The sequence below is a fragment of the Macrobrachium rosenbergii genome, chromosome 25 (assembly GCF_040412425.1).
Source record: "Macrobrachium rosenbergii isolate ZJJX-2024 chromosome 25, ASM4041242v1, whole genome shotgun sequence".
NCBI lineage: Eukaryota > Metazoa > Arthropoda > Malacostraca > Decapoda > Palaemonidae > Macrobrachium > Macrobrachium rosenbergii.
Window position 1 is genome coordinate 37,465,025 of NC_089765.1, and position 19,915 is coordinate 37,484,939.

Below are 19,915 nucleotides of genomic sequence, written 5' to 3' on the forward strand. Positions count from 1 at the left end.
ATGGGGGCGCCTCTCCCTTCCACCCCACTTCTAATGTCTTCGTGACCCCGCAACAAGAATTTCCATTGGCTTCTCAAGACCCTTCTTTGGCGCCGCTTCAACTCCGGCTTGACAAAGTGTTGAGCCTTCTTGAAAAACCAACTCCAGCGGTACAGGACACCGTGGAACCCCCAGGATCACCTGTTTTGTCCGCCAAGGAACCTGCAGAAGAGGAATAACCCACCTCCCATTACTCGGCTCTACTCAGGTTTTTCCTGGTCTGCTACCCGTCGTTCTTCTCCCCAGTCGTTCCATTATCGCCGGGTTCAGCCTACCTGAGCATGCGACAGCCACCAGGTACCGCCAGACTTCCGTGTATGGTGTTGTCTTCGTCATCGAAGAAAGCTTCAGCCGCATGGATGCCTGGCTAGCAGAGAAGAGGAAAGTTGGGAAGGCGGTTTTTTGTGCGCCTCCTTCCCGCTTAATAAGGCAGAAGTACCTGTCTTATGCAACTGGAGATGCTCCGTCCTTGAGAGTTTCTGCCTCCTCTCAAGGGGGCTTCTTCAGTATCATAGATGCTTCTCGTCGTTCAGCTTTCGCTTCGGCCAGAATTCTTTTCACGACCTCGGAGTTGGACCATCTTCTCAAAGATATATTCAAAGTCTTTGAGATTTTTAGTTTTCTAGACTGGACGGTAGGAGCACTAGCTAAGAAGATAGAAAACTGTGTGTCCCTGCAAGAGAACTTCACTTCGGACTGGCTGGGAGTACTGGGGTGCGCGGATAGAGCTGTAAGAGATGGAGCAGTAGAACTAGCAACCATCTTCACAACAGGAGTCCTCAAGAAGCGAGATTTGTGGTGCTCGTACACGGCAAAAGGGGTCACTCCATCAGAACGTTCTTCGCTGCTGTTTGCACCCCTAGACAAGGATAGTCTTTTCCCGCAGGACATTCTGGATCGGATTTCAGTGGATTTACAGAAGAAATCAACTCAAGACCTCATCACTCAATCCACCAAAAGAGCAAAGTTTCCTGCAAGAGCCACTTCAAGTGCAACTCCTAGGATGTCGTCACCCCTACAGCAACATCCCTTTCGAGTCGAAAATGTAAACGCAAGGGGATTTTACAATCGCCTCTTCGTGGTTCCCAAGTCATCGGGAGGATGGAGACCTGTCCTGGACGTCAGTGCCCTGAATTACTTCGTTCAAACAACGAAATTCAAAATGGAGACAAATCAGTCGGTTTTGTCAGCCATCCATCCGGGAGACTGGGTGGTTACGATCAACATGCAAGATGCGTACTTCCATATTCCAATTCATCCAGACTCCAGGAAGTATCTAAGATATGTGTTCCAGGACAGAGTCTTCCAGTTTCGGGCACTCTGCTTCAGATTATCCACGGCCCATCAGGTTTTTACCCGGGCACTCGCTCCTCTTACGAAATGGCTACATCTTTTGGGAATAAACATTTCTCTGTACCTGGACGATTGGCTCCTATGCTCCCCTTCGAATTCTCAGTGCATGGAGGTTCTGCAGAAAACTCTTCGTCTCGTCCAAGAATTAGGACTTTTTCAAGAAGTCACAGTTAGTCCCAACTCAGGCTATTCTATATTTGGGGATAGTGATAGACTCTCAGAGTTTTCGGGCTTTTCCATCTCAACAAAGGATACTTTCTTGCCCCAAGAAAGTCCAGGACTCCGTAACTCGCAACTCCTGCTCAGCCAGCGCATGGATGAGTCTTCTCGGAACTCTCTCTTCCATCGAGAACTTCGTTCCATTAGGCAGGCTACATACAAGAGCACTACAATTTTACCTCACAGCCAATTGGAAAAGGAAGTCATTCCCGGACTCATTCATTTTCAGCATCACTCCCCAAATAAAAGACCTCAGATGGTGGCTAGCAGAAGACAGATTCTCGACAGGAAGGTCTCTGGCTCCAACGAACCCCGACCTAACGTTATTCTCCGACGCTTCGGATCTGGGTTGGGGAGCCCTTCTCAACAACATGGAGGTGTCAGGAACATGGTCCCCTTCCGAAAGAAACCTCCACATCAACGTGAAGGAACTAAAAGCGATTCATCTGGCACTTCAACACTTTGCAATGCTAACCTGCCACAAAACAGTAGCGGTTCATTCGGACAGCATGACCGCCCTAGCATATATCAAGAACCAAGGAGGGACCCATTCTTTTATGCTCTACAAAGCAACAAAGGATTTTCTTCTTTGGGTAAAGAGCAACAAGACCCAAGCAGTGACTCGCTTCATTCAGGGCAAGATGAACGTCCTTGCGGACGAATTGAGTCGTGGAAAACAGGTCCTACCGACGGAATGGACACTCAATCCACAGGTATGCATCGACCTGTGGAAGCTGTGGGGAAAGCCATTGATAGACCTGTTCGCGACGTCAAAGAACAATCGTCTTCCTTTGTATTGCTCCCCAGCTCCGGACCCACAAGCATGGGCAACAGATGCCATGTTGCAGGACTGGTCGAACCTCGACCTTTATGCCTTCCCTCTCTTCAGCATGGTGAGGGAAGTGTTGAGGAAGTTCAGTTCACACAATAACGTGTCAATGACACTAGTCGCTCCTTTTTGGCACACAGAGAGTGGTTCCCCGATCTTTTGAACCTTTTGACAGACTTCCCAGGGCTGCTTCCTCGGAGGAGAAATCTTCTCAGACAGCCGCACTTCCTCCTACACCATCAAGGATTATCCACTCTCGCTCTGACAGGCTTCAGACTGTCAGGGAGCTTGTCAGAGCGAAAGGATTTTCAAGAAAGGCTGCAGAAGCTATTGCTAAGTGCAGGCGACAATCTTCCTCTGCAGTTTACCAATCCAAGTGGGCAATTTTTAGGAAGTGGTGCTGAGAGCGAAAAATTTCCTCTTCTCAAACGCCTGTAGCCCAAATCGCAGATTTTCTTCTATATCTCAGAACATCGAAAGGACTCTCAACATCTACCATCAAGGGTTACAGAGCGATGTTGAGTTCAGTATTCAAACATAGAGGATTAGACCTGTCTTCAAACCAAGACATCAGTGACTTAATCAAACATTTCAACACTAGTAAGCAAGCTAAACCCTCAGGAGTCGCTTGGAACTTGGACGTGGTCTTCAACTGGCTTTCAGGACCACTGTTTAAACCGTTGGAGTCATCGTCTCTTCGGAATCTAATGAAGAAGACATTATTCTTGGTGGCACTCGCTACAGCCAAGAGAACCAGTGAGCTTCATGCCATTGATAAAAGGATAGGCTTCTCACAAGGCAGTGCAGTATACTCGCTAATTTTGGATTTTTTGGCCAAAAATGAGGATCCGGCTAACCCTTGACCCTTGCTCCTTTTCTATCAAGAGCCTCTCAGAAGTACTAGGCCCAGACGATCAAGAAAATGTCCTCTGCCCAGTAAGAGTTCCAAGAGTATACCTCGAGAAAACCAAAAACCTTAGAGGATTGGCCCCTAATCTTTGGTCTTCTTTTAAAAACCCCAGCCGTCCTTTGTCCAAGAATGCACAATCATTCTTTTTAAGACCCGTGATTTCGGAAGCACATTCGGGAGTTCAAGACGAATTACTACCCTTGTGCAAAGTAAAGGCTCATGAAATAAGAGCTGTGGCAACGTCTTTGGTTTTTAAACATAACCTGTCTCTCTCTTCAATTTTACAAACAACATTTTGGAGGTGCAAGTCAGTGTTTGCCATGTTTTATTTACGGGACGTTGAGACAGTGTATGAAAAATGCAGTACTTTAGGTCCGTTCTTCGCAGCTGGCATGGTATTGGGGGATGACGGATAGGAGGAACGCCTTCCCTTTTCCTCTATCCACTCTACTTGAATAAGAGCAGTCGTACTTCTTAGGAAGTTTGGTGGACACTGAGTCTTGAGTGTAACCAATTGGTATTTTGTGGTTTTGGCTAAATGTCGTTTGGTGTAGGTTAATTTTATCTGGTCTTTGTTATTCTATTGTACTGCGCCCAGGGCAAGGGCAGATCCACATATTATTATGTGACCCATTAGAATTATTAGCTCTGGCAACCTGTGATTGACCTCCTACGTTGCAAAGCACCCACTCAGTAGAGGTGACTCTTGGCTCTACCGCCACACCTCTACAGGTCGAGAGGAGCCACGACCAGAGGCAGTCCCCATCGGCTGTTGCTCCCTCACCAGGAAAGGTTACAACATGCTAGCTAATTTGCTATCCCAAATTACCCCCCCATATCTAGTAGTTTTTTGGATAGTATATGCCCATTCATTCCACCTCCACTCAATGTGGGATTCAGCTATGTGATTATTTGGTAAGTTACTTATATAAAAATGACATTTTTGTAATAAAATAAAGTTTTATATATACTTATCAAATAATTACATGATCGGAGCCCGCTCTCCTCCCCTCTCATGGACATAGAGCATAAATGAATTGAGCTCCTTAGCTAAGTTGTACCTATTCTTCCCCGATAGTGGGCAGGGCAACATACCTACACCCAAAACAAAAGAGCGCTACCGCGAATTTTGAATTTTAAGCTGCCACGTAAAGTAGAAACTATAGCTATGTAATTATTTGGTAAGTATATATAAAACTTTATTAAATTATAAAAAATGTCATTTTTGGCAGGGTTGTTCCTCCTCTTTCCCTGAAAATGTGGCACTACCCCAAATTTTTAAAATTTAACCTGCTGTCGAGTAGAAACTCTTAGCCAAGTAATTACTGGGTAAGTATATATAAAACTTTATCTTATAAAAATGTCATTTTCTTATTTTTACCTTTTTAACATCCTAAGTAATTCTTTATAATACTGCATTATTTAAAAAAAAAAATTATGAAAATAGTATAACCTGTGACTCCTAAGTTAACTCGGGAATGCAGACATATTTCAAAGTTTAAAAATCATGCACTACATATTAAAAGCTAATTTACGAACAATTCAGGCAGTCCCCGGGTTGCGACGGGTTTGGCTTACATCATTCTGAGCTTACGACACTCTTGAAATATATTCATCAAAAATTATTTCCCAGTTCACAATGCATGTTTTGGGGTTACGACACTGATCCGACAGAAGAAATATGGCTCCAAAAGGGCAGAATAGTCAAAATTTGGAGGTTTTTGATGAAAAACAATAAAAATGCAGGTTACGTAATTTTCAAGATACCCAAAGGATTAAAAGTAAGGTTTTCTTACAATTTTTTGGCATACAATGATTTTCGGCTTATGACACGGAGTAGGAACAGAACCCCTTCGTAAACCAGGGACTGCCTTATAGGTTTTATGTAAATCAGCTAGATATGGGTAAATTTCTTTGTGGTATCAGTTGTATACAGTATCATCAGTGTAAGTGTTGCAACTTAATACTAAGTGAGAACTTTGTATCTCCATGCTTTTGAACTGTATGGTGAACCTTTACTTCAGAACTTGTAACCTTTTGGGTGGAACAGTTTTGGTAAACGAGTTCATAATACTTTGCTTTAAAGCTTATTTCTCTGTAGTAAATCAGTGAGGCAGTTTAATCGGTGTGATGGATTTTAATGTATAGGTTTTTGAACATGACAAAATTAAAATTAACATTTCAGATCAGTTTTTATTTTTCTAGGGTAAGAGTCCTCAGTGTAACTCAGAGATGGCAAACGTCAGCTGCAGCAACTGCAGCAAATGTCACCCCAAACTGTCAATCAATTGGACCCTTAAGTAACCAGGCCCCCCCTAAAGATCTTCGTGCTGCCCAAACGAATTACACGTTTGACATTGATGCCATGACTGCTCTGCTGGATCATGATAATCATGAGATGAGGGCAAAGTTTAGGTAAATATGACAATAAATAATTGTTTATAGCTTAGTTGAATTGTTAAATACAGTAGTTAATTTTTCTTAACATTAAGTTTACTTTGTCTTTTGTCAAGTTGTTTTGATTTTAAATATTTTTTTTTTATATGCAGAAATGGAAGATACTTTATCTGTAGGTGAGGTTGCCTTTAAGTAACTGTAAGCAAAATGGTACTAACTACAGTAGTTACCAGCCTGTAAGATTCATCTTTCACTGTAATGCTTAGAAAGGTGAAAGACAATGTAAGGTAAACCTACAGGCTATAAGCAAGTGGTGTTGGTGACAGACTCAACAGATATAAAAGCCATGCAACAAATTGTATTAATCACTTTTGGGAACCTTGTATTTCCCGTTACATAGATAATTCAGAAAATTAAGTACTGTACAGTCAGATGAAAAAATCAGATATAATAAATTATGTCGCATGTTTTACACTATTGCTTTTTATTATTAGGAACTAACAACAAATTTCTTTAGTAGTATATTGAAAGAGATAGAGATTGCAGGCTGACAGGCATTTGTTTCATTGAGATTGCAAATTCAATTAGCTTAACATGTTCGGCCTTTTGTTATGATGGCACAAGTTTTTGTATAGCATACCACTTATTTAAAAATGTTTTTGTAAAGTATCTTTAATAGACTTGAAATCACAGTCTCAGTAGTATTGCTGTGTGGGTGAGGAAGAGGAAAAGATATTCATTAGGCTAGTTTATTTGTAAGATTATGTAAGTTCAAGTATTCATGGTTTGTTTTGAAGTTGTAATGATTATTTTTTGTATACCTTGCAACATAAGTATCAGTTAGGAAGATTTTTAGTCAGACAAATATTTGTATGATTAAGTTTACACATATTGTACTATTGCTTTAGTTCAAGTACTTGTGGTGTAATACAGAGAGAAGAAAAGAAATGCTAGACTAGTCATATGTTAGTCCATGCATTAGGCAAAGGCAGTTACTGTAATTCAGAAAAATTTGTATTTTGTGAGAGATAGACCTTCTGGTGCTCAACCTAGCTATTGTTGAAGTTAACTATATACAGTAAGTAGTTTGTGGTTTGAATGGTTGCTGATTTGGCTGGCTTGTCGACTTTATTGATGACTGCTATAACGGTGATGATATCTGATGCTTTTCCTACCTGTAAAAAGGATCAGTATAGGTGCCATGCCATAAAAATGTGTTTTTATTACCAGATAATGTAATGCGTGGTAGGGGTGTTGAGGGACTTGGAGGCATACTCAGATGGCTGGAAGCTAGAATTCACGTGTTTTGGAGTTGTCTAGAAATTATGCTACCTTGGATTAGGTTATTTTAAAGTACTGTAATGGGTTTGATTTGAAACAAGCTAGGACTTTTGATGCTTATAAATTTAAGGGAGTAACATTGCCATAGAAATGTCTCAGCTCAATCTGTTTACTTCAAAAAATATCTGATAACGAGAATACAGGTACAACACCAACAGATTAGCAATATACTTCTTTGGGATTAAATGCTTTTAGTTGAATACTAAGCACATAACTGATGATGTACATGTGTTACACAGTCAAGAGGAAATTTCATTGCTTGCCTTTTTCTACAAAGTCAAGAAGTCCCAGCTATTGGTAGCTTGATAGTGACCGCATCAAAAAGGCTACTGGTAATGCACACCTGTACCTACACACCTGCATTCTCTCTCTCTCTCTCTCTCTCTCTCTCTCTCTCTCTCTCTCTCTCTCTCTCTCTCTCTCTCTCTCTCTCTCTCTCTCTCTCTCTCTCTCTCTCAGGTCTACAGCAAAACAAGCTGTACCGAAAATAATTTATTTGACAAAAATCTAACATGACTGGATTGTAAGAAACAAGAGATGAAATCAAATGGAATACTAATGTTCACCAACCTATCAGACATATTAAAGTCCATCATATCTAACTAATTATTCTCTCTACATTGTTATCCCACATTAGGTCAAAATAAGCCAAAGCCAGTATATTCCCAGCGAGTACATTTTCATCTCTTCCTCAGCGAAACATCTGGAGAAATCAAATAAAACCCTTGTTAAACTAATGCATAAAAACAAAGATATGGGAATTCCCTCCCATGTTACTTATAAAGTACACACAATGTAATAAATTCTTGACACAAGTGAGACATATGTTAAGTGAAAGAAGCAATCCACAGTTGGGAAATCTAAAATGGTTTCTACCTCCAAACAGCAATGTTTACAGTCTTAATCGACAGGTCTCGAACCATAAAGTCTTCACCGAAGACTTTTAATAATGTTCAGTGTTGGTCTTCGAATGATCATTTTTGTGATAACTAATCCTTTCACACCCTGGGACTCTGCCCAAAAGAAACACATCTACTAACAAATTAACCTGAACTTGGACATTTCCACCGAACGCACTTACAAAGTCTTGTTGTGAGGTAGGGAAGTTCCCACATCTTGAGAATACTTGACTTATATAGATTTATTAATTAGGAAATGTGCTAGACAACAGCTAATCATCCTCTCAAGGTTCTTCAGAATGCCTTTAGCCACACTTATTAAGCAAACATTTACTGTGTATCATAATTCATAAAATACTAGTGACCTATGAGCTTTTCAGATGCTCAGCCACCCAAAGAAGTGCTGTCCCCGGCACTAGGGAAAAGCAGTTATTAATTTCCAGATTCATGCACTAAATGGACAGCCACATCCCTGGCAGCCTGATCTTCAGGTTAGGGTTTACTCACAGAATGTTTTCGTACACGACACATACCCACTTCACGAAGAGTATGGTAACAAAGGCCCCGATCACCGATAAAGTAGCGATGAGGAGGTACTGATTTGGCACGGGGAAAGGTTCGTCTTCTGGCATTAGAGGAAGTGGTGGAACTGTGGCGATCACTCCCTTTAAAGGTGGCACCGGAACAACTTGAAAACTATGGCACTGGATGGAGACCTTGCATCACTTGCAGAACACCGCATTGAGAGTCTTCGTAGAGGCCACCTTATACTCATGTTGGAACGTTTGAAAGTCACAGTGAGAAGGAGTCTGGTTATGTACTAACATATTCTCACATCCTAACCAGTCAACGTTTATGAGCATTAAGATACTACTTTCACAAATATATCTATCATGAACTAAAACACATTCTGACTTATAGTTAACAACCGAGGATTGAAACTGGTCCCCAAAAAGGTGCATAGTTTCCTCACTATCCCATACTACCACTAAACCATTAAAACCACTAGGAAAAGGTCGTATGATGTGACTATGAAACGATATCAAGTTACTAACTGGAATTTCCACAAGCAACCCCCTATTGACAAACTCACTTTTAAAATACCATAATAGCGATAAAAATTCTCTCGAAGTAAAAATTACCTGTGAACCATACAGATATGCTGCATTCATTAAAGTCGATTGTAAAGACCTGAGAAGTAAAATATCTAAAAAAAATTTGCCCCCCTAGAAGCAGCAAGCACTGCCTTAACCTGTATTTGAACTTCTGATAATATGGATTCCGCTTCTTTCTCAATATTCAACAAGGTAGTGTGATAGGAAGACAAAACTATCGTAACATCTAAGTCTCCCCCCATCCTATCAGCTGTGACTAATAACACATTTAAAGATGTCCTTAATGTCCCAAAACCCTCTCATAATTTTTCATTACTATCTCGTAAGTTATCAAAGTTTCACCTTGGCTAGCTAATTCTGCCGATACATGTTCAATTTTCACCAAATTAGCAATTGACTTACTAGCAGTCGTTCCTATGACCATAATGGCTACAATTAACAATGGCACAGCCCTCTTACTCCTTCTAGAAGAATTCTGAGAAGTCGAAGAACCTAAATTTGGAAGCTATGTCCTGAACCTTAACAGCTGTAGCATTAAGTTTGGTTAACCAACCCCGCAGCGTATCAGACAGATTTCATCCAGTATTCATCTCGCCCAATAAATTCCTAAGCAGCTGAACTTTATTCTGGGATGCTTCAAGCTCATCCCTTGCAGAACCTATATCCTCAAACTCTATACTCAAAGTTACCGCGTTAGACGACAACCACACATCAGAGTCTTCTTCTATAATAACACTTGGGCCTAACCTCACTACGGAATTAGCCTATGCCACGACCTATAAGTTACCAGATCCAAAACAAGAAAAAAAAGAAACTAATAGAGATGAGAAACCCATATATTTATATAAAAATATGGTATTTTGCACCTAATGTAACTAAGTTTTTCCCTTTCAGAAGTTATTACAACACAAACAAAAATAATTACTCCGAACTGCTGCACTTACTCCGAAAAAAAAAAGGCAAAAAAAACTAAACTCAGACTGCAAAAGATTTATATACCTCTACAGAAAGACATCCTTCTCAGTTAAAACTCTACAAATCACACACCTTTAAAAACCCATTAAAAAAAGAACAAAGAAAAAATTATCAGAAACAACAATACATCACAGGAATTAACCCACAAGATTCCCATTAACCTGTCCTTTTAACTTTAGATATATGTGTCAACCGAGACTCCTGTATATTCATCCTGAATAACAAATCTATTCCCCTTTACTTCTACAACCCAAAAAGGACCCTCAAATTTAGGACCTAGTTTATAATTCAACTGGTTCCTAACGTTTATTTCTGGGGTCAACCTGTGTCGCCGAGTGAAATGTCCCATATAGCACACATTTCTAGGTATAAATATTGCTAGATATACCAGAGAAAAAAGCTATACAGCTAATAGGATGCCAGAGTTACCACCTCTGGATCGATCATCCTTATAGGATGTTGGTATGTCATCTAGGAGCGAGTGGAAGCCACTACCACAGATGCTTAACCCAATAAATCTCTCCTCTCCAAAACCCCTCTGCCTAAGAGGTGCTGATACAACGGTCCTTCCCCACTCGCTACTACTAATTCTACCCATAATCCTCATCCGCTTATAGCACCTTGTCGACAACACAAGTTGTTTTTCGTTGTGTTATTTTGCATCCTTTTTTCCATTTCTTGGATATTTTGATTCTGCATGATGGCTTCCATCGATCAAGGCACATCTTCATCTAAGTTGAGTATTCAATTTTGGTTGTTTTGGGACTCGGTTGGACTAATTAAGTCCCGTTTATTTACTTGCGCCTGGTCGGCTCGGGGCTGCCATTTTCGTGTTCGTTCGTGGCTGTAGTCCCCAGCCTTATCATGCTCATATCTTCTTTCGTCGTAGACGTTTGAAGTTTATTTTATTATGCTTCTCTTTTTAATGATAGTTTCAATTTTTGCTCGATCTTACTCTATGGGCTGTTATTATATTTTAGTTAGTGGAAAGTGAGGCCTAGCCTAGCCTTTCCCTTTTTGTGCTTTATGTAGGCACATTTTGTAAAATGTTTTGTTATTATACCATTTCAATTTATTATGTATCAATATCCTTGCATCTGATTTTGGGTAGTGTTTTATTTTAGCCCCTGACCAGTTTGGCCCTGCCAAATCTCGGAAGGTAGGCTAAGCTGGCCCCAGTCTTTCTCCTTACTTTGGCTTCTAGGACTAGGTAAGGTAGGTTTTCTTGGGTGGCCTTCGTTCAAGTTTGGGTGCATGCCCGTCCTCCCTGACCAGTTTGATTTATCAAATCTCGGAAGGTGTGGTTTGGTGCTAGCGCTCTTTCTCGTTCGTCCCTCTGGCGTGTCTTAGCCTCCCTGACCAGACATTGGCTTCGGAAGGTTAGGCTAGGCCATAGATATTATTTTATCTATTCGCCTTATTATGTTATCTCACTCCCATTTTATCAGACATTATCTCCTTGGCTCTCCCTTTGGGGCATTTTAGAGCAAAGCTCATTTGCCCCTTTCGGTTGAGATGACGCTTCGTGGAAGGTGCCTAGGCACCTGACCTGTTGCAGTCGCCATGTTTTCTCTGCTCCCGCTTCTCCGCCGTTCCACCATCCGGATTCTTTCCAGTGGCTATCGTTAGCTCGCTTTTAGCTCCTAGTAGGAACTATAGCTTGAGCGTCGTTGCCTTCTGTTTACGGCAGAATTGTAGAGAGGCCGGGATGAATACTGTTTATTATTTTTTCTGTAGTTCCCGTGAGCGGTGTTCTGGGGAATCAGTCCCGAACCTTCGCTCCGGCGACTAGCCCTCTCTGGTTGTTGATTCCTGTGCGGTTAATTTTTCGAGACACTCCGGCGTCATCGGAATTGCTTTCCGGTGTGATCGGCTTCAGGTTTGGCCTACCTGTTCAGATTGCATTGGAGCGTTCCGCCGTAACCCCAGTTCTCAACTCCAGTGTAGAGAGGAATTTTATTATTTTAAGTTTTTCCTAGTTTAGTTTTTTACCACACGTAAGCTGTTCCGGCGCTTCTCCTTGATACTCGTGTATCAATTCCTCTTACAGGTGGTTCATTGCCAGGAGCCAGGCTGCAATGCTTACCTCCAGCAACCCTGTGGCCACGTAGCTTGCAGGTCGCATGCCGGCTGTGCAGACGAGGTGGGCGATCATCTCGTCTGGCACCCAGATGGCTGCGATGTGTGCTACGCTCTCTATTTGGACATAATTGATGATTCGGTACGTTAACCTTTTATTTTACGCATGAATTTTTCAAGCAAATTCGAAGTATACCTGATTAAACGATAGAATCTATTATCAATTCCTTATATTGACATTATTTCTGGTTAGTCCCTCGGTCCCGTCAAGCCTCGTCTCTGGCTACTTTGAAGATCTGGGTCAGCGGCTTCGGTCGTAACGTTGGTCAGGGGCGCCCCTATGTTCTGGCGGAGGACATTTGCAATATCCTCTACCCTATGGCTAGGGCCTCTGCGGCAGTAGCCCCCGAAGTGGCAGAACCCCTGATCAACAGGATTAGACTCGAGACTCAGATTCCGCCGGAAGAAAATCAAGAGCTGTGCGAGGACGTGGCCGAGGAAGTGGCCAACATCAATCTTGACATCGAACCTATGGCCATCGACCCAGAGGAGGAAGGTAGGGAAGTAAGTGAGGCAGGTAAATGTAAGAATTCATTGTCTCTTAGCTCACCTGCGTCTTCGTCTTCATCCTTTCAAGGATTCTCTAAGGTCTCCACCCTGGGGGCCCGTTCGGGGTCGGTGATCCCCAAGGTGAAGTCCTTGTTGAAGACGAAGACTTTACCTAAATTGTCAAAACCCCCGAAAACCCCATCCATGCCAAGCTCCGCCAAGGCGTCGTTGGCCCCCAAGCCTTCGACTTCCTCCCAGAAGGCTACTCCCCCTTTTAAGGGGTCGAGATCGAAGATGAGTAGGTCTAAGAAACCTGACTTTGACCCGGAAGCCTTTGCTGAGGCTATGATGAAAAAGCTCTCTGAACAGGTCAATTCTCAGTTCGAGGCGATGTCTCGCGGTCTTGCCTCGAGCCTTGAGACGTCAGGTAAATACGTCCAATCCTTGGCGGAGAGACTCAAAACTCAAGAGGAGTCGCTTGCCGGACTAGTTAGTTCAGGTCCGGTACAGCAACAAGGTTACACCATCCCAGATGCCTCAAAGCTGCCAGCTTATGAGGATTGTAACCCTTGGCGTCTCGCCTTTAATGCCCCCTTCGCAAATGGTAAGTTAACCATCGAAGGTTGTGGCACCCGCCCTGTGGAAGACTACGAGTTCTTCCCGGCGGATCTTGTTTTTCCCTTCCCGGGGTATGCTCGTCTATCCGAGGAAGCCCTGGTGAGGGAAGATAAGGTTCCAAAGGAGACGGTGATCTTCCCCAGGGACCAAGCGCAGTCGGCATGCGTTAGGATTCTCTCTGACTGGGAGTGCGCGAATACGAAATTGACTCCACACAAAGGGCGGTTCACAATGTTTGTGGTCAATGAGGATGTCCCCACTCCTTGTACCTCCAAGATCGCTGAGTTGACTCTTCAGGCCGGAACAGAGGAGAAGCCGATGCCACAGCTTCGTGAGACGGAACCTACTTCTCTTCTTTTTCCTGGAGACTTAGATTGCTGGGTTGGGGCTCCGGAAACCTTCACTGTGGGTAAGCTAGATCCGGAGTGTGCTTCGAATCTGTTTAGTGAGCAGTTACCCAGGATTCTGGAGTCTCTTGATCAAAGCGGAGTATGAGACTACGTGCCGTCTCAGCAGATTCATCAACTCCGTCACCTCGGCGGAGTTGACATCTGCCGTGTATAAGGACGAACCTCTGTTCAGGATCCTGACTAAGTCACTTCTGGCCATGTTCCAGAGTGATTTATTTGATTTTGTGGTGGCAAGAAGGAACTGCCGGAAATTTGTATTGGCCGACGCTACCATCCATCATGAGCCAAACAAGCTCATCAAATCTTCTGTCTGGGGTACCAGCCTTTTTCCTGAAGACATGGTTAATTCAGTCATCAGTGAGGCCTCAAGGGCCAATCAAAATCTCAGAATTCGTTGGGGACTTCCTTTCAAAAGGAAGTCTTCAGAGTTTTCGGGCCCTCAACCTAAAAGCAGGAAACGAACAAGAAGGTTCCACCCTTACAAGGCACCCCAGACCCAGACAATTGTCCAGGCAGTTCCGGTAACCCAGATTTCTCAGCCTTCCACCTCCAAGGGACATCCTCAATATGTTTTGCTGAACCAGCCAGCTCACCACCCTGCTGGTTCAACAACCTATGTTTCCTCCCCAGCCTTCAACCCTGCTTATGAGTCTCAGGGGTCCTTTCATAGCTACCGCCAATCTAGGGGCGTTATAGAGGTTGAGGAGGTTTTCGATCCAGACCCGGTCCCAGACTCCAGTCTAGAGGCAGAGGCTCAAGAGGAGGCAGGGATATTAAGCCCTCTAATAAATGAGCCTCCTCAGGTAGGTGGAAGATTACGCCTCTCAGGGACCATTGGACCTTCAGTCCATGGGCCCACAGTATTATTTCAAAGGGCCTAGGGTGGAGCTGGATAGGGGACCCTCCTCCACCAGTCAGGTTCTATCAGACCCCAACACCGGATCTGTTAGACTATGCAAAAGACCTTCTTTTAAAGAAGGCAATAAAGAAAGTCAGGCGTCTAAAATTTCAAGGACGCTTGTTCAGCATGCCAAAGAAAGACTCAGACAAGAGAAGAGTGATATTAGACCTATCAACTCTAAATTCTTATATCCAATGCGACAGGTTCCGTATGTTGACCGTCTCTCAGGTGCGGACCTTACTTCCCCATGGGGCCGTCACCACCTCTATAGATCTTACAGACGCTTATTATCATGTTCCGATAGCGAGAAATTTCTCTCCCTATCTAGGGTTCAGACTAGGCAAACAGGCTTACTCGTTCAGGGTAATGCCCTTCGGGCTCAACATAGCACCCAGGATCTTCACCAAACTGGGAGAAGCCGTGGTGCAGGAACTGAGATCGCAAGGTATCAAGCTCGTGGCTTATCTAGACGACTGGCTAATTTGGGCCCCCAACGACACCGACTGCCGGAAGGCAACCAGGAAGGTCTTTCAGTTCCTAGAGTATCTAGGGTTTCATATAAATACAAAGAAATCTCGTTTGACTCCGGCAGCTTGTTTTCAGTGGCTGGGTATCCAGTGGGACTTAAACACCCACAAACTTTCAATTCCCCCAGCAAAATGCAAAGAGATAGCCAAAGCAACGAGACAGTTTCTCAGGTGCAAACGAGCCTCTCGTCGCACTCAAGAAAGAATCCTAGGTTCCCTTCAGTTTGCGTCAGTAACAGACCTACTTCTCAAGGCAAAACTGAAGGACATAAATCGGGTGTGGCGAAGACGAGCCAATTACAAATTCAGGGACAAAGTCTCCCTCATACCTCCAATAATCTTAAAGAAAAGACTTCGCCCTTGGACAACGGCCAAAAGTCTGTACAAATCAATTCCTCTACAATTCCCCCCACCAGCTCGATCATCCATACGGACGCATCTCTCACCGGTTGGGGAGGTTACTCACAATACAAGAAAGTCCAAGGAACCTGGTCGAATCTTTTTCGTCACTTCCACATCAACATTCTGGAAGCAATGGCGGTTTTCCTGACTCTGAAACGCTTACGTCCAGCCAGGAACATACATATCAGATTAGTTCTAGACAGTGCAGTGATAGTTCATTGTCTGAACAGGGGGGTTTCCAAGACAAGTCACATAAATCATGTAATGATAGCAATCTTTTCATTAGCAATGAAAAATCATTGGCACTTGTCAGCCACGCATCTGTCAGGAGTAAAGAACGTGATTGCAGATTCTCTGTCAAGAACGACTCCGTTGGAATCAGAATTTTCTCTGGACAAGAACTCCTTCAACTGGATTTGCCAACAGATTCCGGGGCTCCAGGTGGACCTGTTTGCCACGGAATCGAATCACAAACTTCCATGTTACATAGCTCCGAACCTGGACCCTCGGGCTTACGCCACAGACGCAATGTCAGTAGACTGGAACAAATGGCAGAAAGTCTACCTATTCCCTCCAGTAAATCTTCTGTGGAAAGTTCTACACAAACTCAGGTCATTCAAAGGTCGAATATCCTTAGTAGCCCCCAACTGGCCGAAGAGCAACTGGTTTCCTCTTCTGTTAGAGCTGAAACTCAGAACCTTTCAGATTCCTCATCCAATATTAACCCAAGTAGTACAAACTCAGACTGTGTCAGCTTCCTCAGGAATGCTGAATGCCCTAACTTTATGGATTTCATGAAATTTACGGCTCAGAAAAATGCTAATGTTGATCCTTTGAACACAATGTTTCTAGAATCAGATAAGAGAGAATCTACTCTCCGTCAGTATGATTCGGCAGTAAGAAAACTTGCTAACTTCCTGAAAGAATCAGACGTTCATACTAAGACTACGAATCTCACAATCTCATTTTTTAAGGCCCTCTTTGATAAAGGTCTGGCTGCTAGTACTATTACTACGACTAAATCCGCCTTAAAGAAGGTATTTCAGTTGGGATTTAACATTGACCTAACGGATTCATATTTTTCCTCTATTCCTAAAGCTTGTGCTCGTCTTAGACCAACAACCCGTCCTAAAACGGTTTCTTGGTTTTTAAATGACGTTCTAAAATTAGCCTCAGACACAAATAATGAATCTTGCTCTTATTTGCCTCTTCTTAGAAAAACACTATTTTTAATTAGCCTGGCTTCAGGGGCTAGAATCTCTGAACTTTCAGCCCTTTCTGGAGAGTCGAATCATGTGGATTTCATCCCATCAGGAGAAGTTCTTTCTCCGGACCAAATGTTTTTAGCCAAGAATGAAGACCCTCTAATTAGGTGGTCTCCCTGGAAGATTATACCTCTTCCAGAGGATCCTTCCCTGTGTCCAGTAGTTACCCTAAAAGCTTACCTTGAAAGGACTTCTCAAAGGTCTTCAGGTCCACTTTTTGTTAGAGAGAATGGTGGAACCATCTCCTTGAATGGTGTTAGACAACAAATACTTTATTTTATTAAACAAGCCAACCCGGATTCAATTCCCCAGGTCCATGATATCCGGGCTGTAGCCACCTCAGTTAATTACTTCCAACATATGAATTTTGATGAAATTAAGAAATATACGGGCTGGAAATCCTCTAGAGTCTTTAAACGTCACTACCTCAAGTCCTTGGAGGCTCTAAAATTTTCTGCTGTCGCTGCAGGGAACATTGTTTCCCCAGAATCAGCCTAATATTATGTTATTTTTGTATTTTGTAATTTGTATCTTGTAATTGTAATTGTATTTGTATTTTGCTTGCCCTACCAATTGGTATACATCTCACCTACCTGCCTCGCTTGTATTCCCGTCCTTTCTACCTTGTTGACTGGGTTTGGGTTGCTTCACAATCCACTCCTGTCTTGTATATACCATCCTTGTTGAAAAATGTTTTCACCAAATCTTGTTATTTTAGGTGATGGTTTAGTTTAACTGTTAAACCTATTCTTGTAGCTACATTGTTCTGTATTGTTTAGGATAGTAAGAACTTATTTTGTGCATATTTATACTTGTTTATTCTATTTTGAATAAGTAAAAAGCATATTCAAAATTTAATTTTATTTTTCCTTAGTAAAATTTTACATTTTGACAATTAATCCTTTTTATGTTTACAAGCTTTTTTTTGCCAATTCTCTACTACTATTTCACTTGGCGACACAGGTTGATCCCAGAAAAGGGATTTTGACAAAGGAAAAATCTATTTCTGGGTGAAGACCTGTGTCGCCCAGTGAACCCTTCCCTCTCTAATTTTCCCACCCTAGGCTAGCCAAAAGCTTGGGTGCTATTTCGGGATGGGGATTATGGGTAGAATTAGTAGTAGCGAGCGGGGAAGGACCGTTGTATCGGCACCTCTTAGGCAGAGGGGTTTTGGAGAGGAGAGATTTATTGGGTTAAGCATCTGTGGTAGTGGCTTCCACTCGCTCCTAGATGACATACCGACATCCTATAAGGATGATCGATCCAGAGGTGGTAACTCTGGCATCCTATTAGCTGTATAGCTTTTTTCTCTGGTATATCTAGCAATATTTATACCTAGAAATGTGTGCTATATGGGACATTTCACTGGGCGACACAGGTCTTCACCCAGAAATAGATTTTTCCTTTGTCAAAATCCCTTTTTCACAAAAACCCTATCCCCCACAGCAACTTTAACTCTATCTGGCTTTGAATTGCTCCTGTCAACCATATCCTGAGTTTTCAATTCAAGATTCTTAGCAAGACTGTCATATCTCTCCTTAGCAGTAGAGATCAGCGATTTAACTGTATCATCACCCGATGGAATAGGTAATAAATCGAATGTGCCCCACACTGGGTAGCCAAACAGTGCTTCAATGGGAGACATTCCAATGGTATCACTAACCATAGAATTGATGCTATGCTGAACGTGTGGTATATATTGATCCCAATTTACATCATTGCCCCCTACAGTAATTCTGAGAGCCCAATTACCTTCCTATTTGCCCATTCACATAACCCATTAGCTTCTGGCCTATAGGGAATAATAGTGATTTTCTGAATGCCCATTACATCCGCAAGACACTCTTAACGTCTTGTTCACAAATCTCTCCCATTATCTGTAATCAGCACCTCAGGAACCCCATAACAACAAATATATCCCTTAAAGAATGCAACTGCTACCTCCTCTGCTGTTTTATGCTTCAAAGGAAAAATCTCCGCAAACCTGGTTAATTCGTCAACAACCACCAACAGGTGCCTATGGCCATAACTAGATTCATAGAAATTGGACAACAGGTCCATATGGACCCTAGAAAATGGTCTACTGGGAATGGGAAATGAACCCAATTTACAAGAAACAACCCTCGATGGCTTACACACATGACAAACTGAACAACCTCTTACAAAGTCTGCCACTGATGTGAGCATGTTCTTCCAAAGGAATTGTCTCCTTATATTCTGATATGTGTACTTAATACCCAAATGTGGATGGCCAGACCTACAATGAACAATATCCAGAACCGTAGGTACTAAACTCCTAGGAACAACTATTTGCATCGTATCACCCTTACCCTCACTGTTTCTGTCTGTATCTAATCTTCCTAACTAACAAATTACCCTCTAATTCAAGACCTGCAAACGGCAACTTGTAACCCTTCCTAACTAATTCCCCTCTAAGAAACGATTTTGCTTCTGCCAAAATCCCATCCTCATGCTGTTTAGACTCTGCCAAACTAATATCCCAGTCTGTGCAATCTCCAGATACACAACATATGTGAGAACCATCCGAATCAGAAAAACTTCTACTAAGGGCATCTGCTACAACATTATGTCTACCCTCTGTATACCTAAGCTTGGCATCAAAATCCCTGATTGTCAAATACCACCTAGCTCTTGTAGGGTAAAGATCCGGTGTATTGAAAAGATCCAACAATGGTTTATGATCTGTAAGAACCTCTGCTTGATTGCCCATCAATAACATCTTGAAGTGAACCAAACTAGACACTACGGCAAAGGCCTCTTTGTCCACTACCAACCATAGCCGTTCATTACTACCTCGTGTCTTAAACTTCCTACTGTAAAATGCAATCGGATGGAGTCTTCCATCGAACTTCTGCATAAGGCAGGCCCCTATACCATCGTGACGGGCATCTGTCACCAAAGTGAAAGGACGCTCAAAATCAGGAAAATTCAACACTGGGGGATTAATTAAAGCATCCTTAATATTCTAAAAGGCTGATTGCTGTCCATCACTCCATACAAACTGCACCATCATCCCCCAGGACATTTGTCAAAGGAGATGCTAAAGTAGAAAAACCTTTCACAAAT

The 19,915-nt window shown here is 42.6% G+C and overlaps 1 protein-coding gene across 2 annotated transcripts in view; it reads left to right on the forward strand.

Annotated features, from left to right (window-relative positions):
• The window catches only part of LOC136852575 (uncharacterized), a 101,572-nt gene that overhangs the window by 23,002 nt on the left and 58,655 nt on the right, over nucleotides 1-19,915 (forward strand). Inside the window, exon 3 of one of the 2 annotated variants that reach the window (XM_067127385.1) lies at nucleotides 5,556-5,765. In XM_067127385.1, coding sequence (XP_066983486.1) covers nucleotides 5,556-5,765 — 210 coding nt within the window. Of the gene's footprint in view, nucleotides 1-5,540; nucleotides 5,766-19,915 lie in introns of both variants that reach the window. The other variant, XM_067127384.1, reaches the window with a different exon arrangement.